Genomic DNA, 25960 nt, shown 5'->3' with positions numbered 1-25960 from the left:
TAAATAAAGTCTGACATTTACTGCAAAATCAGAAGGCTTAAGATCTTTGAAAAGAAAGGTGGATATACCTGATCTCAGAGTGGAAAGTCTTCCTAAACATGTTACCCAAGTCAGAAAACATAAAGAAACAAGATTGATAGATTATATATATATATATATATATATATATATAAAATCACATTAATCAAGTTTGAAAGACAAAAATAAAATAAGAAAAAGACATATAGTCAATATTCTTAACATATAAATAGCCCATATAGAAATCAGCAAATGATAAGCAAACCAATAACTGTCCAATGAACATGTTGTTATTGTTCAAAAGGTAAATCTTTTCAAAAGAAGGAAATGTATTATTATTTAATTATTATAATTTAAATGTACTTAACTAGTAACATGGAAATGTTAGCAGAAAACGGGTTAAGATAAGGAGACATTGCAGAGGATTTATTGTTGCAATGGAGTTCAAATTAATGGAGCTAATAGTCTAATTAGAATATACTGTGTGGGTTCCACTATCAGTGGCATCAGTTACTCCCTAAGTTAATGATATTATAATAGAAAACCCATAATAAAATAAGCCAAAGGGTAACTGGAGTTGAAGCTATGTGTGCTCTAACTTGTTCTACTTTTAGGGAAGTTCTAGGCACAAGTTTGGGAGAGGTCTAGAACACGTTATAATAGGAAATTAAAAGGGAGTAGTATTGAGCTGTCAGCAAAACTTAAGAAACTTCTTGGGAAACTTCTTAGTCCTATTGGCATCAACCTGCCAATGAAGATATGGTTAGTGCAAATAATGTTTTGTGGATTCATATTGCCTCACCTGTTCTACTGAGCAGTCAGCAGTGCTTGGATGAAACTCGTGGATTTGGCAACTATAAAGAGACTTCTGACGTGATGGCTCTTGTAAACTACCTTGAGATTTTAATATTGATGTCAGTCTGCAGATTGGATTCCTTTCTTTTTTCTCTTCTGTTTTACTGCCACTAAAAAGGGCTGTGCCCTCCCAAAGGAGTTTAAAAAGATAGAATAGAGAGCAGAACATATGAGGAAATGTTAAAGCAAACTAGTAGTCAAATAAATGCAATTTTAAATAATAACTCTTCATCAAAAATTTTTTCAAAGTTCTTTTTTTAATGTTAATACTCTGTATTATCAGATACCACTGATTTCTTACCAAGATTCATCCCACCTCAACTTTTTTTTTTTTTTTTTTTTTTACTGACAGAATCCTTATGTTTACTCTACGATAGAATCCAGATAGGCTTAAGGTTTAGCTATAAAGTCTTTCTGGTAGTCCCATTCTTCTTATCAGCGACTGGTTTAGGAGAGGGCATGTCACCCATTTCCAGCCAGTGAGACCTGAGGGAAGTTTGCTATTGGGCTCCTGGGAAAGAGTTCCTCTTCTTAGGAAGGAGACACAAGGAGATATGATCCATTTTTATTTCTGGTTCTGGTCTTGCTGGGATGTTCAGCCCAGAACTGCTTCAACTATCTTGTAATCCTGAGGGCAAAGTAGAGAGAAGAAGAATGATTTTATTGAGCCATTTAATCAAGCAGTACTAAAAACTGCCTCCCTCCCTCCTTCCCTCAGTATTTCTTTCCTTCTTTCATTTCTCTTTCTTATTTTCTACGATGCATATATATAGGATAGAAAAATCTTGAGATTAAAAAAAGAAAATTGCTGCTACTTGAATGATATGTTGCAAATTGACAGAAGTGGGAACTCTATTAGATGATGACATGAATATTAGCAACTGTGATTAATACCAGAGAGGGAATTGGCAATGCAAAGAGAGAAGTAGACATTCGTATTTAGCACATAATTGTTTTCCCTAATGTTCCCTTTGAAAATATTTGTTGACAAATTTAGGTCTCAAATGATTGAAAATGAACATCTGGACTGTGTCACGGTCCCACTTAGAGTCAAATGTGATGGTGATCCTTGTGCAGTGAGAATGAAGGAGAACAGCAGATGGGGATGTCTTGGGAGTTTAGTGGCACCTACCTGGTTATAAAACTGAAAATTCCGTCCCTGTCCCTGATGCTGAATGAGAATAACGAGGACAAAGTTTTGAGGATAAAGGAAAGAGAAATTTAGTAATTTGCCAGCAAATGAGGAGGGCAGCAGACTAACATCTTGAAAATTAGTGTCCTGCTCTCTGAAAGAGGGTAGGTCTATTTAAGGAGAAATTTGAGGGTGGGGTTGGCAGGACTACATGACTGAGACTTCTCTGGGCTGGCGCTACTTCTTTTGATATTTCCGTGATTCTTGGCCATTACGGTTGTCTGCTTCCAGTCAAGATGTGCTGACTGTTTTTCTGCTGACTGCTTGGTCCTATGCACCTGTGACTCAAGAAGAGCTATTCAAACAATATAGCACTTATCAGCATAGTTAGCAGAGAGAAACAGCATGTGTACATTATTTGATTTAATGCATAAGTTAAAAGAGAAAGTTGTTAAATTTTTAACTCTATATTTGGCTATAGATGTTGCTTGTCCTCTTAGTGCAAGAAAACCCAGAAATAAATGGTGTTAAAAAAACTCTCCTCATGGCAAAGTTTGCTTCAGAGCATTTCCTTCCCCTATTCCCTCAGCTTGTAGAAGTTGGAAGTCTGCATTTGAAGTTTGATGTAAACCATATGGCATATTTTGGAGGCTCCTGAGATGTACAACATTGCTCTATATGTTCCTGCCTCCTCACCTTTCTTGTGCTGCTCTCTCTGCCTTTATTGCCCTTTCTTCCCCAAATGGTACCTGGCTCTAGGTTAAGAAATACTACCATTAGCAGTTATCTATAAATTCTAGCCTTGGACAGAAGACAAAAATCTTTATATTCCTCTCCAAAATATACAAGCCCTACCTATCTAATCTGAGAAGCAGAATGTGCATGATCATTGTATTGACAGTGTTACTTGTAAGCTCAGACTGGTGGAAAGACCAGATACACGCTCCTTGGGTAGATCGAGAAGGGTTTAATTATCATAAAAGGAAATCAGCACAATCATGATACACATTGCAGAGGTCAGCAACATATTTCAGGACAGATGGGGGTTCCTGCTTCTGAAATCCTCACCACTGGGTGCATAGTTACACATAATAACATCTGAATAAGAGTAATATTATTCTTAGTAGTCTTTCACTTTGCATTTAGACTTAAGTACACAGGACTGGATCAGTTCTCTAAGTAGACTGCCTGGATATGTGCTGGGGACCACTTCTTTGGAGCCAGGAACACCTCTTTAAACTCAGATTTATACTGTGGAAATAAATGAAGACTAACCAAATGAAAGCAAGCAGAGGCTATTTATTCAGAGCTTGCTATAGTAAGGGAGTCAGCCACTGTCACTTGTGTTTTAGCAGAGACTCAAAGGCAGGCAGAGGAGCGGAAAAAAGAGAAGGTTTCGTGTATGCCCTGATTGGAAGCTGTTGGCATGAGGAAGCTGTAGGCAGGCTGGGGACAAATATTAGTAAAGCTGTCAGTTATTAATCAGGTCCTGGCCATTTGAGATCAGTTGTTACAGGGGTTACTGTTTGGCTTCCTGGACCATCACTGGAGATAGAAGTTTGACTTCCTGCAAGTCTGACTTATAGCAGGCTGGCTTCCTGGGGCTGGTTGATTTCCTGGCCAAGTTGTTGCAGGTTGTGGGTCAGAGATCTATTTTTATATATGATTTGGTCATTGTTATTTTTACATTAAACCTCTCAATACAGAACACAATATGATTATAGGAGGCGGTACAGTACAGTACACTACAGTGAAGCTAAGCCTAAACAGCCCCTATTCATCACTCTTGGTGCATGCAAACTATTGTATCCTGATCCTAGTATAATCATTTTTTGTTTGTTTGTTTTGTTTTTTATACTGCAGGTTCTTATTACTCGTCAATTTTATACACATCAGTGTATACATGTCAATCCCAATCGCCCAATTCAGCACACCACCATCTCCACCCCACAGCGGATTTCCCCCCTTGGTGTCCATACATTTGTTCTCTACATCTGTGTCTCAACTTCTGCCCTGCAAACCGATTCATCTGTACCATTTTTCTAGGTTCCACATACATGCATTAATGTACGATATTTTTCTCTTTCTGACTTACTTCACTCTGTATGACAGTCTCTAGATCCATCAACGTCTCAACAAATGACTCAATTTCTTTCCTTTTTATCGCTGAGTAATATTCCATTGTATATATGTACCACATCTTCTTTATCCATTCGTATGCTGATGGGCATCTAGGTTGCTTCCGTGACCTGGCTATTGTAGACAGTGCTGCAATGAACATTGGGGTGCATGTGTCTTTTTGAATTACGGTTTTCTCTGGGTAAATGCCCAGTAGTGGGACTGCTGGATCATATGATAATTCTCTTTTTAGTTTTTTAAGGAACCTCCATACTGTTCTCCATAGTGGCTGTATCAATTAACATTCCCACCAACAGTGCAAGAGGGTTGCCTTTTCTCCACACCCTTTCCAGCATTTGTTGTTTATAGATTTTCTGATGATGCCCATTCTAACTGGTGTGAGGTGATACCTCATTGCAGTTTTGATTTGCATTTCTCTAATAATTAGTGGTGTTGAGCAGCTTTTCATGTGCTTCTTGGCCATCTGTATGTCTTCTTTGGAGAAATGTCTATTTAGGGCTTCTGCCCATTTTTGGATTGGGTTGTTTGTTTCTTTAATATTGAGTTGCATGACTGTTTATATATTTTGGAGATTAATTCTTTGTCCATTGATTTGTTTGCAAATATTTTCTCCCATTCTGAGGGTTGTCTTTTCATCTTGTTTATGGTTTCCTTTGCCGTGCAAAAGCTTTGACATTTCATTAGGTCCCATTTGTTTATTTTTGTTTTTATTTCCATTACTCTAGGAGGTGGATCAAAAAATATCTCGCTGTGATTTATGTCAAAGAGTGTTCTTCCTATGTTTTCCTCTAAGAGTTTTATAGTGTCCGGTCTTACATTTACATCTCAAGTCCATTTTGAGTTTATTTTTGTGTATGGTGTTAGGGAGTGTTCTAATTTCATTCTTTTACATGTAGCTGTCCAGTTTTCGAGCACCACTTATTGTAGAGACTGTCTTTTCTCTATTGTATATCCTTGCCTCCTTTGTCATAGATTAGTTGACCATAGGTGCGTGGGATTATCTCTGGGCTTGCTATCTTGTTCCATTGGTCTATGTTTCTGTTTTTGTGCCAGTACCATATTGTCTTGATTACTGTAGCTTTGTAGTATAGTCTGAAGTCAGGGAGTCTCATTCCTCCAGCTCCATTTTTCTTCTTCAAGACTGTTTTGGCTATTTGGGTTCTTTTGTGTCTCCATACAAATTTTAAGATGATTTGTTCTAGTTCCGTAAAAAATGCCATTGGTAATTTGATAGGGATTGCATTGAATCTGTAGATTGCTTTGGGTAGTAGAATCATTTTCACAATACTGATTCTTCCAGTCCACGAACATGGTATATAGATGGGTCTTGTTTTTGTATCCATTCAGCCAATCTGTGTCTTTTGGTTGGAGTATTTAGTCCATTCACATTTAAGGTAATTATTGATATGTATGTTCCTAGGACCATTTTCTTAATTGTTTTGGGTTTGTTTTTGTAGGCCATTTTCTTCTCTTGTGTTTCCCACTTAGAGAAGTTCCTTTAGCATTTGTTGTAGAGGTGGTTTGGTGGTGCTAAATTCTCTTAGCTTTTGCTTGTCTGTAAAGCTTTTGATTTCTCCATCAAATCTGAATGAGATCCTTGCTGGGTAGAGTAATCTTGGTTGTAGGTTCTTCCCTTTCATCACTTTAAGCATATCATGCCACTCCCTTCTGGCTTGTAGAGTTTCTGCTGAGAAATCAGCTGTTAGTTAGCCTTATGGAAGTTCCCTTGTATGTTATTTGTCGTTTTTCCCTTGCTGCTTTCAATAATTTTTCTTTGCCTTTAATTTTTGCCAATTTGATTACTATGTGTCTTGGTGTGTTTCTCCTTGGGTTTATCCTATATGGGAGTAGCTGCGCTTCCTGGACTTGGGTAGCTATTTCCTTTCCCATGTTAGGGAAGTTTTTGACTATAATCTCTTCAAATATTTTCTCGGGTCCTTTCTCTCTCTGTTCTCCTTCTGGGACCCCTATATTGCGAATGATGTTGCGTTTAATGTTGTCCCAGAGGTCTCTTAGGCTGTCTTCATTTCTTTACATTCTTTTTTCTTTATTCTGTTCTGCAGCAGTGAATTCCACCATTCTGTCTTCCAGGTCACTTATCCATTCTTCTGCCTCAGTTATTCTGCTATTGATTCCTTTTAGTGTAGTTTTCATTTCAGTAATTGTATTGTTCATCTCTGTTTGTTTGTTCTTTAATTCTTCTAGGTCTTTGTTAAACATTTCTTGCATCTTCTTGATCTTTGCCTCCATTCTTTTTCTGAGGTCCTGAATCATCTTCACTATCATTATTCTGAATTCTTTTTCTGGAAGGTTGCCTACCTCCACTTCATTTAGTTGTTTTTCTGGGGTTTTATCTTGTTCCTTCATCTGGTACATAGCTCTCTGCCTTTTCATCTTATCTATCTTTCTGTGAATGTGGCTTTTTTTCCCCACAGGCTGCAAGATTGTAGTTCTTCTTGCTTCTACTGTCTGCCCTCTGGTGGATGAGGCTATCTGAGAGGCTTGATGGGAGGGACTGGTGATGGGTAGAGCTCTCTCTCTCTCTTTTTTTAATATTTATTTATTTATTTATTTATTTGTCTGTGCCAGGTCTTAGCTGCGGCACGTAAGATGTTCGTTGCCATGTGCAGGATCTTTAGTTGTGACATGCGGGAACTTTTGTTGCAGCATGCGAACTCTTAGTTGCAGTATGTAGGATCCAACCAGGGATTGAACCTGGGCCTCCTGCATTGCGATCGTGGAGTCTTAACTTCTGGAGCACCAGGGAAGTCCCAATCCTGGTATATTCTTAAACTTAGCAATGCAGAGCCAGAATGGGGTCACTTTGCCAGAAGCCTCCGGGAGTCATGCTAACAAACGCTTAGATCAGCTGTAAAGTTTATCCTGAAATTAGAAAAGTAATATGAACAAGAAATGGAAAGCAAACAGAAGTGATGACTGGTTGTTCTCCCAAAACACCTTCATGGCCATCATGTTTCATCCACAAATCTTAATGCAACCACTGTGTAAGCCTTTGCAGTAGCTCTCCACTGCTGTCTCTCAGGTTTAAATGATTTAGGACTGTGTCATCTGATAAAGCTACTCATGGAGCTGTAATGATAAGTTGGGAAACTTGCTGAAGGATTTGATGATATATTCTGACAGCTAAATCGCCCTTGGACAGGATACCACATGCATGTGCTCAGAGACTCTTTCTAGGAATTGTAGAGGTACTGCTACGTCCTTGGCATGGGAGTTTAGATTGGAAGGAAGCAAAAGACACTGAAAAGTAAATGAGCCAATCTTTCTCCCTTGGGTTTTGTTTGAACAGGAAGAGAGATTAATTGTCAATTACTGAACTTATTTTTATACATGCATTTAAAAATATAGTGCTTCAGTGGCTAACAATGAGTAGTAACAGTAATGAAACTTTGACAGTGTTTTCGTACCATTCATTTAGAAACACTTCTGCTTGCATTACCAGAGGCCGTATTACTTAAGCTTCCCCAACCCCCAGCTGTCTGAGATGTTGTATGAATCCTGTGTCTCAAGTAATTTCAAGTGAGATTGAAGAACAAACTAATTTCAACTCAATCTAATCGAATAAGCATTTGATGACGGCATACCTTGTTCTGAGCACTGTCATCTTATATATTATCAAGGCATGATATTTTATTCCTGATCTTGAAACATAAAGAAGTGCAAGTTAAAGAATACATTGGGCCTTCCCTGGTGGCGCAGTGGTTGAGAGTCCGCCTGCCGATGCAGGGGACACGGGTTTGTGCCTGGGTCCGGGAAGATCCCACGTGCCGCGGAGTGGCTGGGCCCCTGAGCCATGGCCGCCGAGCCTGTGCGTCTGGAGCCTGTGCTCCACAACGGGAGAGGCCACAACAGTGAGAGGCCCGCGTACCGCAAAAAAAAAAAAAAAAAAAAAAAAAATAATATGTTGGAAAAGCTTCATAAGAACCAGTAGTTTCACTTTTGAAGTCAATGGGAAATATAGTAGCAAATAAAGCATACTCCATAGAGTAGACAGAAATAAAAGGAAAGCAAGAAAATATTGAAAAAAAAAAAGATAATATAACTAGACAAAAAATAAGTTATAACAAAGAAAATGGTTTAAATTTCCTTTGTGAAAAGGAAAGATTAACTATATTCTATCTATAAATGAACCCTATCCTAAATGATGCTAGATGACTAAGAATAAAAAGTGAGGTGAGATGCACCAGGAAAACACAAATAACCACAGAGTAGATGTTTCAATATTAATCTCAAACAAGTGTAATTCAAAGTCAAAATAATTAAAATGGAATGAAGGACACAATTTTACATTGATGAAAATAGCAATCAAAATATCCTCTTTTAGCAAAGATTATAAGAACTAGGCTCATTGGAGAGTATAAACTAGCAGACTTTTTTCAGCCCTCTTCTACTTAATGTCAGTCATCAGTCATATGACTGATAGGGCCATCTGACACCATTCACTTCACCTTCCCAATCCACTTGCTGCTCATTAGGGATACTTTCTGTACATCAAGATGTGGCTTATCATCTTTGGGCATTTTTTAGTATAACTTTCTGAAATATCACTTCTTTTAGTTTTCTTTTGCTGCATAACAAATTACCACAAATTTAATGGCTTAAGACAACACTCATATAATAGCTCACGGTTCTATAGGTCAGAAGTCTGGGCAGACTTCACTTGTTCCCTAAAGAGGGTTTCACATGGCCAAGATCAGGTGTCAGCTGGACTGGGCTCTTTATGGAGTATCGGGGAAAGAAATCACTTCCAAGCTTATTCCGGTTGTTGACAGAACTCACTTCCCTACAATTGTAGGACTGGAGTGTCCATTTTCCTACTAGCTGTCAGATATGGACCACTCTTATAGCTCCTAGAGGCCACTCTCCCATCGTTTAAATGGCTCCTCCATCTTCAAAACTAGCAACAGTGCCTTGAATCCTTCTGTTTCAGATCTCTCTGAGCTTCCCTTCTGCCAATGGACAGAGAAAACTCTCTGCATTCAAAGGACTTGTGTGATTAGATTAAGTTCACCTGGATAATCTCCCTTTTGGTTAACCCAAAATCAACTGATTAGTACTTTAAATTGCATCTACAAAATCCCATTTGCCATGTAATATAACATAATCACAGATGTAATATTGTATTCATCATATTCGTACCCAGATTAGAGCAGGAAATCTTGGTTGGGGTGGAGGGGAGCATAGATTTTAGGATTCTGCCTACCACACTGCTCTTAGGTCCTTCTGCACTTACTACCTTGTGAATCCTAAAGGCTCAGCAGCCTTTGTATATTTTGTAGTCTCTCTCTTAATTTTAACAAAATTAAAATTTTTGTTTTCCACATACTTGTGGCTTTCATAAGATTTCCATGATGAGGGGGGAAACTACTGATTAATGCATCCATGTTCACATTGAAAGTTTCTCTATTTTTGAGAGTGATTTATCCCTTAATCAAATTGTTTTCTGATTCCGAGATTTGTTTCTTTAGAATTTTGGTTCAGAGTTATCTCACATGCTGCATATAATAATTTGAATATCTGATTTAGGGAGTGGTAGGGGACCTAAATCTGTTCTTTGTTGCTTTTGCTCACCCTAGCTTATTTCCTTCTATATTTGCCAGTACTTTTTGTGAGCTCACATTTGTTGAATTTAATCTGGGGGAATCCTGAGAGTCTAAATTGGGGATAGTTTGCTTCAGAGAGGATTTGTATTTTCATAGACTCCTTCAATTGTTGTTTTAAAGGCCCTAGGCTTCATGCAGGAGGCTTGCTATAAGCTTTCCAACCTTGCCAGAGGTCCAAAAGCTTTGTCTCCAGATGGTAGTTCTGATCCTAGGATTCGCCTTGGGACATACTTACATTTTGAATTTGTTTATTTCTCCCTGATCTGGTTTCAGTTCACCTATTTTCTGTTTCTTCCTCCCTCCTTCCCTCTCTCTCTTCTTTCCTTTTTCATATCCTCTCTTACTTACTTCCTCTCCTGCTTAGGTTGTGCTAATAAAAGCACAGAATCAAATGTATGGGACACAGTAGCTCCACTGTACTCAGCACTGGTAAGAGTAAAATATTGTGCTCTATTCTGAGAACACTTTTTTAAGGAGATCATGATCAAAGTGATGTACATCCAGAGGTTCAGCCATAATAAAGATGAAGAACAGGTAAGTTTGTTTACTTTGTTTACCTGGGAAAAGAGAAGCCATGTTATAACTCTTCAAATCTCTGAAAGGATCTTGTGCTCAAGAGAAATAAGGCTTATCTTCCATTTTCAAGAAGCAGAAGCAACAGGTGCATCAAGCAAGGAGGTTCACATTAGCTCAGCATAAGATGGAACCTATGATTATACTTGTACAGTATTGGAATGGGCCGCCTTTGTGAATTGTGTGCTCTAGACTCTGAGCTTATGTGGAGGTAAGATAACTATTCTCAGCAGTAGTTTAGAGGCCAGGAGTACATTTCTACTTTGACTATGATGCTGTACCAAATAACATTTACTCTCCCTTCCTATGAGCCCAGATTCTAGGCTTCTTTATTCCATGACCCTTATACATTTAGATAAAAAATAAGAAATGATACCCATCTGGAAGAAACATTTATCCCACATTCTGACTATAATGGAAGGAAATTTTGTGTCACAGTTTTGAAGAAAACTTTCAAATTGGTAAATAAGAGTAATCGTTAATATATTTTACTTCCAAATTAATTCTCATAATGTGCCAAGAAAAAAAGGCAGTTAATTATTACACAAAATATTCTCCTCATGCATATCAACAGTGGGAGAAAATATGACATATTTTTCAAGAATAATGATAAGGTTCACTCAAAAATAGAAATTTAGTTCATCTTAAACTAAATAGAACAGACACTAAATGAGAAGAGATGACACAGCATGAGCTATATGATTACATTTAAAATACTCTGCAGGCCAGAAGGGAGCGGCATGATTATTTAAAGTGATGAAAGGGAAAAACCTACAACCAACATTACTCTACCCAGCAAGGCTCTCATTCAGATTTGACAGAGAAATCAAAAGCTTTACAGACAAACAAAAGCTAAGAGAATTCAGCGCCACCAGAGCACCTTTGCAACAAATGCTAAAGGAACTTCTCTAGTCAGGAAACACAAGGGAAGAAGAAGACCCACAAAAACAAACCTAAAATAATTAAGAAAATGGTAATAGGAACATACACATCAATAATTACCTTAAATGTAAATGGATTAAATGCCCCAACCAAAATACACAGACTGGCTGAATGGATACAAAAATAAGACCCATCTATACGCTGTCTACAAGAGACCCACCTCAGAACAAGGGACGCATACAGACTGAAACTGAGGGGATGGAAGAAGATATTCCATGCAAATGGAAGTCAAAAGAAAGCTGAAGTTGCAATATTCATATCAGATAAAATAGACTTTAAAATAAAGACTGTTGCAAGAGATAAGGAAGGACACTACGTAATGATCAAGGGATCAGTCCAAGAAGAAGATATAACAATTATAAATATTGAAGCACCCAACATAGGAACACCTCAATACATAAGGCAAATGCTAACAACCATAAAAGGGGGAATCGACAGTAACACAATAATAGTGGGGGACTTTAACACCCCACTTACACCAATGGACAGATCATCCAAACAGAAAATAAATAAAGAAACACAAGCTTTAAATGACACAATAGACCAGATAGATTCAGTTGGTATTTATAGGACATTCCACCCGGAAGTGACAGAATACACTTTCTTCTCAAATGCACATGGAACATTCTCCAGGATAGATCACATCTTGGGTCCGAAATCAAGCCTCAGTAAATTTAAGAAAATTGAAATTGTATGAAGCATCTTTTCTGACCACAACACTATGAGATTAGAAATCAACTACAGGAAAAAAAAAGAGCTGTAAAAAACAGAAATACATGGAGGCTAAACAGTGCACTACTAGATAACCAAGAGATCACTGAAGAAATAAAAGAGGAAATTAAAAAATAAATAGAAACAAATGACAATGAAAACACAACAACCCAAAGCCTATGGGACACAGCAAAAGCGTTCTAAGAGGGAAGTTTATAGCAATTCAATCTCACCTCAAGAAACAAGAAAAATCACAAATAAACTATCTAACCTTACACCTAAAGCAACTAGAGAAAGAAGAACAAAGAAAACCCAAAGTCAGTAGAAGGAAAGAAAGCATAAATATCAGAGCAGAAATAAATGAAATAGAAATGAAAACAATATCAAATATCAATAAAATTAGAAGTTGGTTCTGGGCTTCCCTGGTGGCGCAGTGGTTGAGAGTCTGCCTGCCGATGCAGGGGACACGGGTTCGTGCCCCGGTCCGGGAAGATCCCACGTGCTGCAGAATGGCTAGACCCGTGAGCCTGTGTGTCCGGAGCCTGTGCTCCGCAACGGGAGAGGCCACAACAGCGAAAGACCCACGTACCGCAAAAACAAAAAAAGTTGGGTCTTTGAGAAGATAAACAAAATTGATAAACCTTTAGCCAGATACATCAAGAAAAAAGGGAGAGGACTCAGATCAATAAAATTAAAATGAAAAAGGAGAAATTACAACTGACATCACAGAAATACAAAGGATTATAAGAGACTACTACAAGCAACTATATGCCAATAAAATAGACAACCTTGAAGAAATGGACAAATTCTTGGAAAGGTACAACTTTCCAAGACTGAACCAGGAAGAATTAGAAAATATAAACAGACCTATCACAAGTAATGAAATTGAAACAATACACTACTTAATAACAAAGTGATCACTGAAGAAATCAAAGAGGAAATAAAAAAATACCTAGAAACAAATGACAATGGAGACACAACGAGCCAAAACCTATGGGATGCAGCAAAAGCAGTTCTAAGGGGGAAGTTTATAGCAATACAAGCCCACCTTAAGAAGCAGGAAACATCTCGAATAAACAACCTAACCTTGCACCTCAAGCAATTAGAGAAAGAAGAACAAAAAAACCCCAAAGCTAGCAGAAGGAAAGAAATCATAAAAATCAGATCAGAAATAAATGAAAAAGAAATGAAGGAAACAATAGCAAAGATCAATAAAACTAAAAGCTGGTTCTTTGAGAAGTTAAACAAAATAGATAAACCACTAGCCAGACTCATCAAGAAAAAAAGGGAGAAGACCCACATCAATAGAATTAGAAATGAAAAAGGAGAAGTAACAACTGACACTGCAGAAATACAAAAGATCATGAGAGATTACTACAAGCAACTCTATGCAAATAAAATGAACAATCTGGAAGAAATGGACAAATTCTTAGAAATGCACAACCTGCCAAGACTGAATCAGGAAGAAATAGAAAATATGAACAGACCAATCACAAGCACTAAAATTGAAACTGTGATTAAAAATCTTCCAACCAACAAAAGCCCAGGCCCAGATGGCTTCACAGGCGAATTCTATCAAACATTTAGGGAAGAGCTAACACCTATCCCCCTTCTCAGAGGGAGGAACACTCCCAAATTCCTTCTACGAGGCCACCATCACCTTGATACCAAAACCAGACAAGGATGACACAAAGAAAGAAAACTACAGGCCAATATCATTGATGAACATAGATGCAAAAATCCTCAACAAAATACTAGCAAACAGAATCCAACAGCACATTAAAAGGATCATACACCATGATCAAGTGGGGTTTATTCCAGGAATGCAAGGATTCTTCAATATACGCAAATCTATCAATGTGATTAACCATATTAACAAATTGAAGGAGAAAAACCATTTGATCATCTCAATAGATGCAGAGAAAGCTTTTGACAAAATTCAACACCCATTTATGATAAAAACCCTGCAGAAAGTAGGCATAGAGGGAACTTTCCTCAACATAATAAAGGCCATATATGACAAGCCCACAGCCAACATTATCCTCAATGGTGAAAAACTGAAAGCATTTCCACTAAGATCAGGAAAAAGACAAGGTTGCCCACTCTCACCACTCTTATTCAACATAGTTTTGGAAGTTTTAGCCACAGCAATCAGAGAAGAAAAGTAAATTAAAGGAATTCAAATCAGAAAAGAAGAAGTAAACCTGTCACTGTTTGCAGATGACCTGATACTATACATAGAGAATCCTAAAGATGCTACCAGAAAACTACTAGAGCTAATCAATGAATTTGGTAAAGTGGCAGGATACAAAATTAATGCACAGAAATCTCTGGCATTCCTATATACTAATGATGAAAAATCTGAAATTGAAATCAAGAAAACACTCCCATTTACCATTGCAACAAAAAGAATAAAATATCTAGGAATAAACCTACCTAAGGAGACAAAAGACCTGTATGCAGAAAATTATAAGACACTGATGAAAGAAATTAAAGATGATACAAATAGATGGAGAGATATACCATGTTCTTGGATTGGAAGAATCAACATTGTGAAAATGACTCTGCTACCCAAAGCAATCTACAGATTCAATGTAATCCCTATCAAACTACCACTGACATTTTTCACAGAACTAGAACAAAAAATTTTGCAATTTGTATGGAAACACAAAAGACCCCGAATAGCCAAAGCAATCTTGAGAACGAAAAAAGGAGCCGAAGGAATCAGGCTCCCTGACTTCAGACTCTACTACAAAGCTACAGTAATCAAGACAGTATGGTACTGGCACAAAAACAGAAAGATAGATCAATGGAACAGGATAGAAAGCCCAGAGATAAACCCACGCACATATGGACACCTTATCTTTGATAAAGGTGGCAGGAATGTACAGTGGAAAAAGGACAGCCTCTTCAATAAGTGGTGCTGGGAAAACTGGACAGGTACATGTAAAAGTATGAGATTAGATCACTCCCTAACACCATACACAAAAGTAAGCTCAAAATGGATTAAAGACCTAAATGTAAGGCCAGAAACTATCAAACTCTTAGAGGAAAACATAGGCAGAACACTCTATGACATAAATCACAGCAAGATCCTTTCTGTCCCACCTCCAAGAGAAATGGAAATAAAAACAAAAATAAACAAATGGGACCTAATGAAACTTCAAAGCTTTTGCCCAACAAAGGAAACCATAAACAAGACCAAAAGACAACCCTCAGAATGGGGGAAAATATTTGCAAATGAAGCAACTGACAGAGGATTAATCTCCAAAATTTACAAGCAGCTCATGCAGCTCTATAACAAGAAAACAAACAACCCAGTCCAAAAATGGGCGGAAGACCAAAATAGACATTTCTCCAAAGAAGATATACAGACTGCCAACAAACACATGAAAGAATGCTCAACATCATTAATCATTAGAGAAATGCAAATCAAAACTACAATGAGATATCATCTCACACCAGTCAGAATGGCCATCATCAAAAAATCTAGAAACAATAAATGCTGGAGAGAGTGTGGAGAAAAGGGAACACTCTTGCACTGCTGGTGGGAATGTGAATTGGTTCAGCCACTATGGAGAACAGTATGGAGGTTCCTTAAAAAACTACAAATAGAACTACCATATGACCCAGCAATCCCACTACTGGGCATATACCCTGAGAAAAGCAAAATTCAAAAAGAGTCATGTACCAAAATGTTCATTGCAGCTCTATTTACAATAGCCCGGAGATGGAAACAACGTACGTGTCCATCATCGGATGAATGGATAAAGAAGATGTGACACATATATACAATGGAATATTACTCAGCCATAAAAAGAAACGAAATTGAGCTATTTGTAATGAGGTGGATAGACCTAGAGTCTGTCATACAGAGTGAAGTAAGTCAGAAAGAAAAAGACAAATACCATATGCTAACACATATATATGGAATTTAAGAAGAAAAAAAAATGTCATGAAGAACGTACAGTAAGACAGGAATAAAGACACAGACCTACTGGAGAACGGACTTGCAGATATGGGGAGGGGGAAGGGTGAGCTGTGACAGGGCGAGAGAGAGTCATGGACATATACACACTAACAAACGTAACGTAGATAGCTAGTGGGAAGTAGCTGCATGGCACAGGGATATCAGCTCGGTGCTTTGTGACCGCCTGGAGGGGTGGGATAGGGAGGTTGGGAGGGAGGGAGACACAAGAGGGAAGAGATATGGGAACATATGTATATATATAACTGATTCACTTTGTTATAAAGCAGAAACTAACACACCATTGTAAAGCAATTATACCCCAATAAAGATGTTAAAAAAAAAAAAATCTTCCAACAAACAACAGTCCAAGACCAGATGGCTTTTCAGGCAAATTCTATCAAACATTTAGAGGAGAGCTAACACCTGTTCTCTCAAACTCTTTCAAAAAATTGCAGAGGGAGGAACAATCACAAATTTGTCCTACGAGGCCACCATCACCCTGATACCAAAACCAGACAAAGATATCACAAAAAAACAAAATTACAGGCCAATATCACTGATGAATATAGGTACAAAATTCTCAACAAAATACTAGCAAATGGAATCCAACAACACATTATAAGGATTATACACCATGATCAAATGGGATTTATCTCATGGATGCAAGGATTCTTCAATATATGCAAATCAATCAATGTGATATACCACATTAACAAATTAAGGAATAAAAACCATATTTTCATCTCAATAGATGCAGAAAAAGCTTTTGACAAAATTCAACACCCATTTATGACAAAGACTGTCCAGAAAATGGGCATAGAGGGAACCTACCTCAACATAATAAAGGCCATATATGAAAAACCCACAGCCAACATCATTCTCAATGGTGAAAAACTGAAAGCATTTCCTCTAAGATCAGGAACAAGACAAGAATGTACACTCTTGCCACTCTTATTCAACATAGTTGAATAAGGAAGTCCTAGCCATGGCAATCAGAGAAGAAAAAGAAATAAAAGGAAACCAAACTGGAAAAGAAGCAGTAAAACTGTCACTGTTTGCAGGTGACATGATACTATACATGGAGAATCCTAAAGATGCCACCAGAAAACTACTAGAGCTAATCAATGAATTTGGTAAAGTAGCAGGATAAAAAATTAATGCACAGAAATCTCTTGCATTCCTGTACACTAACAATGAAAGATCAGAAAGAATAATTAAGGAAGCAATCACATTTAGCATCACAACAAAAAGAATAAAATACCTTGGAATAAAGCTACCTAAGGGGGTAAAAACCTGTACTCAGAAAACTATAAGACACTGATGAAAGAAATCAAAGATGACATAAACAGATGGAGAAATATACCATGTTCTTGGATTGGAAGAATCACTATTGTGAAAATGACTATACTACCCAAAGCAATCTACAGATTCAATGCAGTCCCTATCAAATTACCAATGGCATTCTTCACAGAATTAGAACAAAAAATTTTACAATTTGTATGGAAACACAAAAGATCCCAAATAGCCAAAGCAATCTTGAGAAAGAAAAACAGAGCTGGAGGAATCAGGCTCCCCAACTTCAAACTATACTACAAAGCTACAGGAATCAAGACAGTATGGTACTAGCACAAAAACAGAAATATAGATCAATGGAACAGGATAGAAAGCCCAGAGATAAACCCACACACATATGATAACCTAATTTATGACAAAGGAGGCAGGAACATACAATGGAGAAAAGACAGCCTCTTCAATAAATGGTGCTGGGAAAACTGGACAGCTACATGTAAAAGAATGAAATTAGAACACTGCCTAACACCATACAGAAAAACAAACTCAAAATCGATTAAAGACCTAAATGTGAGACCAGACACTATAAAACCCTTAGAAGAAAACATAGGAAAAACACTCTTTGACATAAATGGCAGTAAGATCTTTTTTGACCAACCTCCTAGAGTAATGAAAATAAAAACAAAAATAAACAAATGGGACCTAATGAATCTTAAAAGCTTTTGCACAGCAGAGGAAACTGTAAACAAGATGAAAAGACAATCCTCAGAATGGGAGAAAATACGTGCAAACGAAGCAACTGACAAAGGGTTAATCTCCAAAATATACAAGCAGCTCATGCAGCTCAATATCAAAAAAACAAACAACCCAATCCAAAAATGGACAGAAAGCCTAAATAGACATTTCTCCAAAGAATATATACAGATGGTCAACAAACACATGAAAGGATGTTCAACATCACTGATCATTAGAAAAATGCAAATCAAAACTACAGTGAGGTATCACCTCACACCAGTCAGAATGGTCATCATCAAAAAATCCCCAAAGAATAGATGATGGAGAGGGTGTGGAGAAAAGGGAACGCTCTTGCACTGTTGGTGGGAATGTAAATTGATACAGTCACTATGGAGAACAGTATGGAGGTTCCTTAGAAAACTAACAATAGAACGAACTAACATATGGCCAGCAATCCCACTACTGGGCATATACCCTGAGAAAAGCATAATTCAAAAAGAGACATGTACCACAATGTTCACTGCGGCACTATTTACAGTAGCCAAGACATGGAAGAAAACTAAGTGTCCATTGACAGATGAATGGATAAAGAAATGTGGCACATATATACAATGGAATATTAGTCAGCCATAAAAAGAAACGAAATTGAGTTATTTGTAGGGAGGTAGATGGACCTAGAGTCTGTCATACAGAGTGAAGTAAGTCAGAAGGAAAAAAACAAATACTGTATGCTAACACCTATATATGGAATCTAAAAAAAAAAAAAAAAAATGGTTCCAATGAACCTAGGAGCAGGACAGGAATAAAGACGCAGACGTAGAGAATGGACTTGAGGACACGGGGAGAGGGAAGCGGAAGCTGGGACGAAGTGAGAGAGTAGCATTGACATATAGACACTACCAAACGTAAAATAGATAGCTAGTGGGAAGCAGTTGCATAGCACAGGGTCATCAGCTCAGTGCTTTGTGACCACCTAGAGGGTTGGGATAGGGAGGGTGGGAGGGAGACGCAAGAGGGAGGGGATATGGGGATATATGTGTACATATAGCTGATTCACTTTGTTATACAGCAGAAACTAACACAACATTGTAAAGCAATTATACTTCAATAAAGACATTAAAAAATAAGGGAAATGCTGAATTGAATATTTAATAAATTAATCCCCATGCTGAGAGTTGCAGTTCCAGAAGTAATGCCTCTTGCATGACAGTACTTAATCAGTACTAGTTAATAATGGTTTGAGGGCAGATCAATGCCTAATATGTTTGCAATACAAATTAGAAGCACAGAGGAATCATACTCAAGGTTAAATTCTTCTGGAAAAGACTGTTGGTAGTTATGAATAGTTAAAGGAAAGGAAAGAAGATTGAAGCTTTCATTGGTGTTGATTCCTTTGAGAGTTCCTGGGTCGTTAAACATGAGCTTATTCATATAAACTTTAGTCCTGATTTCTAGGTTTTACTATTTTTCTTTCATATTTTTCATGTAACTGAATTGTACCAGATTGTCTTGGGTGCTCAGCAGTAGATTCTGGTTCTAATATCCATACCGCTTCTCACAGAAGGAAGAAGAGGAACAGGAAGCAGGGAGAGGGAAGGCAGAAGAGAGGAGAGGAAAGAAGGCAAGAAGATGAGTAGAGATGGAAGAGGAAGGGATAAGTGGAGGAAAAGTGGGGAAAAGGAAAAGAAGAAGGGAGAGGTGGGAGAGAGGTCAGGAGATAGGGGGGACAGAGGGAGCGGGGAGGACCAGACACCTCTCATTCATTTTGACAAACTGGTGAACTCTAACTTTTTTATACAAAATATTTGAAAGTGGGCCCCTAGATGTATATATGGAGGTCCTTATTTCTGGGGAACTAAAAAATTACTATGCAACCCTTGATTAGGACATAAATACTCAGTTTTAAGCTTCTAAGTTTTATACAATTTAAATACAAGTTTTCAATAGACTTAAACTAGATTCAACATGGAGATGGTACAAATTAATTTTCTTACATAATTAAAATTTTTCTCTCAGGTAATTGCATGACATTTGGTAGAAGAATTTTAATGCTGGGAGAGGATACAATGATGGTGACTTTGGAAGGTCCTGAGCAGGGGCTTTTCCAAGAACTGAGCAGACTATTAAGACAGGAAGGAAAGGAGATGGTAAAGAGGTTAACCTCTGTAGGCATTTACATCTGGCTGGGTTACATCTGTTTTAGGTTTGCTGTTCTTGTCAGGTCTTCTTGGCAACCTCTTTAAGGATCTGATAAAGCTAATAAAGAAATATACTAGAGTAGGCTCAGATGAAGGGATTCCCACTTCCCGAGTTGGTCTGCCTGCAATTATCTTACAGAGAAGTCCTGTTTCAGCCACCTGAGCTGTGATTTTCTAACCCCAAGGATGTTACGGTGAAAAGAGATTAATATAATAGAAGGCATTGCATTAAGCCCTACACTACATTGGTTTGATGAAGCTTGAGGAAAATAGGAATAACTCAAGTATGTTGAGGATCAGTGATTTTATAAAGAATAAAGCTTATTAATAATGGTCTTGAAAAGATTCCATATGAATACGAAACCATTGTTATCACTGATAACATCAAAATATCTTGCCAACATTTTTCTGATTCAGACTATTAAATTTCATATTAAAATATGATTAAAAGATATTCATTAAATAGACCTTGTAGACAGACAAAGCTTGAAGAACAGTGAAGTATAGTTAGGAAACTCTACACAAACAACAAGCACATTTTAGAATACTTTTCCAAAATGATAAGGACAAAGTTGGGATGTAGTAATAGCATTAGTAATTGAAATTTAATTGAGGGCTGAGCATGTATTAGGAACTGTTCCTTCTGCTTTCAATATATTTATCATCTTATGTAATTCTCACAAAACCCCTCTGCAATAAATACTGTTCTATTACTGGTAAGGACGGAATCAGGAACGAAAAATTCCACAGAATGTACTGATGTATACAAAGAGAATAGAATACGTCTGAACTTGAGGGTATCAGAGAGTTAATTTCCTACATCTCAGCTCGAGGATGTTGAAAAGTATTTAGTAGACACAGAAGACAGTAAAGTTTATAAAGCTGATATAAAGAGGAAAGAGGAAAGAGCTGATATAAAGAGGGAAAAAGCATTTTCTTAGACTTCAAAAGGCTGTCACCTTGGCTTAAGGAACTCTAAAATAACAAATTATGTTTGTTTTGTTTGTTTTCATACTATATTGCTACTTGATGTGCTAAAGAGCTTTTAAATCTCAGCAGCACCAGAGAAAGGGCTTGGCTCTGAGTCAGATTGGCTACAGAGACCTGACATCTTGGTTGCACATATATTATGTTGCTATCACTTAAAGCATAAGTAAAATAAATACACTTTAAGCTTAAATAAAATAAAATAAACTGAAAGATAGTATGATGGTAATAATTTTGGAGTGACAGCAATGTGCTATGCTTTGGACAGAATTGAGCTTAACTTGGATCTTGTTTACCGTTTTAATTTCTATTTTTCTTTTCATTCTTTCAAGAAGAAAAGGGCAAAAATAGCTGTCAGCGCTCTACTAGCACTAAGCTGGTGACAGTGGACTATTTATTTGGTTCTAAAAAACATGGCTTAACTGTAGCTGTCAGTAAAATAGGGGCCTAAGCATACCACAGGTGCCCACACTGGGTACCACAGGTGCCCACACTGAGTACCACAGGCCACAAAAAAGCACTTAGTAGTTGTGTGTAATCAAATTTGTGAAATCTGATCCAGAAGAGCACTTCGCTATCTATAGGAGTGCCATAATAAATCTTCTGTGAACTATAAAATCTATTTGTAATGTAAAATATCTCTTAATTTGTGTTTTTACATTTGAATTTTTTGTGTAATGTGGCCTTCTTAAAGTAAGAAACTTCTGTAATTTATGGAAGCCCGGATAAATCTAAGGTAATCAAACATAATATTCCTTCATTAGTTCACTGATGGTATGTATATATGGTATGTATATATTAAGCGCTATGCCAGGTCCGAGGGATGGCCATGATTAAGTTCATTAATGCCCTTAAGGTGCTCAGCTGAGGTTGGGGAGGAGAATTCTGATGTGCTAAATACTCTTTTCTTGGAAACTCAAAAGTGGAATAAGCACAAGATTTCCTGACGGCAATGCTGTAGATAATCTTTTTAAAATCTCCTTCTTGCATATAACTTACAAAACAATAATGTGATGAGTTTGTATTGTCACCACATATTAACTGTTAAATGTTAAGGCGAGAAGAATTTGGCAAATCTTGGGGAGCTGAATGCCCTAGAGCCCTAAACTGTACCTAGAGATTGAGTCTTTCAGCCATTACAGCCTGAAGGGACCTCTGATTCTTGTGTCCTTCTCAGCCCCCTCCACGATCCCATTCCCTCCCTCGTTTTTCAGAGGAAGAAATTCGTGCTCAGAAAGGTTGAGAGAACAGCTGAAACTGGGACCAGCCAAGCCTTTTTCATCCTCAAACTTTTTAGCTGATTTGCTAAACAATTCTGCTCCTCTTTCTTATTTAGAAAAGCTATATAGAAAAGACATATTTTATGATTTGAGGGGTGTTCTCTTGCTCCCTTTTAGTTAAATTTACATAACTTGTAAGCAGAAGGTGTGGTGGCAACAGATGATGAATGGTAAAAAGAAACTTCCGCAAGGACAGCCCCAATAGACCAGCTCCGGGCTCAGGTCCACTTAGTCCTCCTTAAGTGACCCAGCGCTCCCCCTTAACTCCGCCCACTCTGAGGAGTAGACTGTTAGGAGAGCGAAACTACAGATCCCAGGATGCAGGTGTCCCTCTCAACCTCTATATAGCCCGCTCGCTCCCCTCATTGCATTCTGGGAAGTGTAGTTTCTAAGCAGTATCTGCGTTCACTGTCTAGGAAACCAGGGCTTTTAGGCTTGAGAGATACGTCTTTCTACTGGCCCCGCCCTTTACATTGACCCCGCCCCAGGTTGCTTAGGAGATGAGAGAAGCCGAATCTTGGGCTGTGTCGGCACAGGCAACAGGATAGGTGCAGAGAGAAATCCTCTGAGATCTGTAACAGGAGGGCAGCCATGGGGAGCTGTGACAGCTCCTGCCAGGGTTGGTGTAGCGGTAGTCAACACTGGTTTGAACTTGGACCCACGGACTTGATGGAGCGCAAGGGCTCCCTAACCCTCCGCTCCCATCACAAGAAATACTCGAAGCCAGTGCTGGTGTATTCCTGGTGAGCGAGCTCTCTTGCAGTTTCTAGGTGCTGGGAGAGGGAGAAGAAGGGAAGGGATGGGGGAGGAGAGGAAAGGAGAGTAAGAGAGAGAGGACAAGGGTGGAGAGGATAAAATAAACAGAGAAGAATGAGAAAAGAGGAAAAGAAAAGCAGAGAAAGAAAGAAAAAGATCATACAAGAGAGAGAACTGGGAGAGAAGAAAGAGAAAGGAAAGGGAAACATCTTCAAAGGAGAGATGGCGAGGGTCAGAGTGAGAGTAGGGGCAGGGAGGATGAGATAGGAAAGCCCTCCAAGAGCAGGTCCCTAGCACACACGGAGACCTGCTGCAGCCAGACCCTGTCTACCAGAGGTCATAGATCACCCACACAGTGTAGGCGGAGGGTGTCTGCAGAGGCCTGGAAATCATGTTCTGAGACAAGTGCTTACTTACAAAAGGCAGGGTCTGTTAGGAGACCGAGGGCACAGGAGGAGGAGATGTCTGTTCAGAGGATGGCCTCCAGAACTGCCGTTTCTTGGGGGCAGTGAGGCACAATGAATGATTTGAAAGAGGTCGTTAAAATATTCCCTAGGCTACTAGGACTATTCTGGCCAGAGACTGCAGACCGGCATCCCTCACTGGGTAAACCAACAGACATAGTTTATTTGACATGCACTGTGTTTACATTTTTCTTTTAAATTAATTGCCCACATTTAAAACCAGGAGATTTCACGTGGAAATCTAGGATTGTGTCTTCTCTTGAAAATCTGAAAGGCTTGGCAACAGAGGATTTTATTCTTTCTGCCAACTATGAATGTACTGGAGCTGAACACTGGCTACTCCTTAAGATGAGTCTACTCCTTCTTTCTGTGGTAATTTCAGGTTCTTTCCTGGCTTCAGGAAACATTTACTTCCTCTGCATTAGGCTTTGGGTTTGGAATTCACTTAGAGATTCTCCTGTTTATTAAATATTACAGTGACTGATAGTGAAACCATGACATTTAATTGGCAGAACAGTGGGGCCTTTTAGGGTATTTAGAATTCTATCCTTTGGGTCAATTTTCCTGGCTGTACTATTGACAGTAATTGTTTTTGGACTATTTGGAATATTCTGGGAAAGAGGAAGATTTGAAATGAAATCTCAAATCTTGTCTTCTTTATACTTTCACCTTTGAAAGAAGATGATTTTGACTCTAGCCCTAAGGCTAAGTCCTCTTGATCCCATTCATTCATGTAATGTATAATATGTGAATCCCGTTGTTTCTGTCTTGCAAACTTGCTACAGCCTACTCACTTTCCCATGAACTCTCTCCCTTTTACTTCTCATCCCTAAAACCAACTCTCTGCCTATATTGAGCTCACTGTGAGAGGCTATATTAATTTAGAATAAAAATCTACATTGGGAAGCAGAAAATCCTCCTTTAACCTCATACAGGGCTTACCTCACAGCCCTCAAGCAAAACACTTAGCTCTTTCATGATTTTGTTACTCCATAAGGATTTAGGTCATAATATAAATCACTGCCAGAAATTACTGTTAAAGAGAAAGACCTTTTTCAAGTGGACAGTGCTTCTGCTCCCTTCTATACTACCTTTGCTTTGAAAAGTTGCCTTGTGGACATCATAGACATCAATAGCAAAACCACAGAAGAATATAGATGAGAAGGAGATGAGGAACTTGGTAGGAGAGAAGGGTGGTGTAACACAAAGTCATTCTGGAAATGTAGAGAGTTCTCATGCTGTTGGTTTTAGAAAGGTTTGGGGGCAGTAAGAAATAAATTTAACCCAACAAACATTTTTGTGTCATGCACTGTGCCGTGTGTTGGAGACACAGAGATGGATAAAGTGGATTCAGTGAGATAATTTGTATAAAGCATTTAATACCATGCCTTGCACATAGTAAGCAGTCAATAATATATGGTAACTAATATTTATTTAGGATAACATAATGGTTAAAAGCTTGAGCTTTAGGTTTGAATACCAACTCTGCAGCTTTTGATATAACAAGTGACATGACTGTTCTAGGCCTCTGTTTCTGCAACTGTAAAATGGGGGTGATAGGATTCTTGTAAGACTAAACAAGGTATTGTATGTGAAGTATCTTCTGACATATAGCCTGGCACATAGTAAGCACAGTAAAGGTTATATACATGTACTAGGACATGGTCACTGACCTCAACTAATTTCATAGGCCAGTAAAGAAAAACGTCAGTAAATTCAGTATAATCTGATTTGTGCAAAATAGAGATGAGTATAAGAGGCAAAAGTAACAGGAGGGGGAGGTTAGTGTGTATATGGTTTTCTGAGCAAGGTTTAGAAGGAAGAATAGGAGTTCCATAGGTATACAAAAGAGAACAGGCAAGTACAATGTAATAGTAAGAAGCAGCATCATAGGGAAATAGAAAGAGTTCTTTATAGTTGGTAAATACACTTGATCTCATTATCTGTAAATTCTGTATTTGCAAATTCATCTACTTGCAAAAATTTATATGGAACCCTACATCAATATTTGCAGCACTTTCATAGTCATTTATGGACATGTGCAGAGAGGCAAAAAATTTGAATCATCCCACACACATATTCTCAGTTGATGTCAGACACTCTGCCTTCTTGTTTCAGCTCCTCTTACTGTAAACAAGTATTCTTTTCATGGTCTATTTAGTGCCATGTTTTTTGCATTTTTTTACTTTTTGTTGGTGATATCATTGTTCAGATGGCCCCCAAACATAGTGCTGAAGTGCTGTCTAGTGTTCCTAAGTGCAAGAAGGCTGTGATGTGCCTTATGGA

General features: G+C 38.1%; 1 protein-coding gene across 14 annotated transcripts in view; it reads left to right on the top strand.

Annotated features, from left to right (window-relative positions):
- The window catches only part of CFAP95 (cilia and flagella associated protein 95), a 192658-nt gene that overhangs the window by 17795 nt on the left and 148903 nt on the right, over window positions 1-25960 (top strand). For 12 of the 14 annotated variants that reach the window (XR_010945003.1, XR_010945002.1, XR_010945001.1 and 9 more), the window contains exon 3: window positions 10133-10302. The exons of the other annotated variants lie outside the window; for them this stretch is intronic. Coding sequence is in view for 8 of the 12 variants with exons in the window: in XM_067744200.1 (XP_067600301.1) it covers window positions 10292-10302 (11 nt within the window). In the remaining 4 variants the exon portion in view is untranslated. The remainder of the gene's footprint in view (window positions 1-10132; window positions 10303-25960) is intronic. 14 annotated transcript variants of the gene reach the window in all.

The sequence above is a fragment of the Pseudorca crassidens genome, chromosome 7 (genome assembly GCF_039906515.1).
Source record: "Pseudorca crassidens isolate mPseCra1 chromosome 7, mPseCra1.hap1, whole genome shotgun sequence".
Lineage (NCBI taxonomy): Eukaryota > Metazoa > Chordata > Mammalia > Artiodactyla > Delphinidae > Pseudorca > Pseudorca crassidens.
The sequence above is the reverse complement of the archived record's forward strand: the minus strand, read 5'-3'. Positions and strand labels throughout refer to the sequence as shown.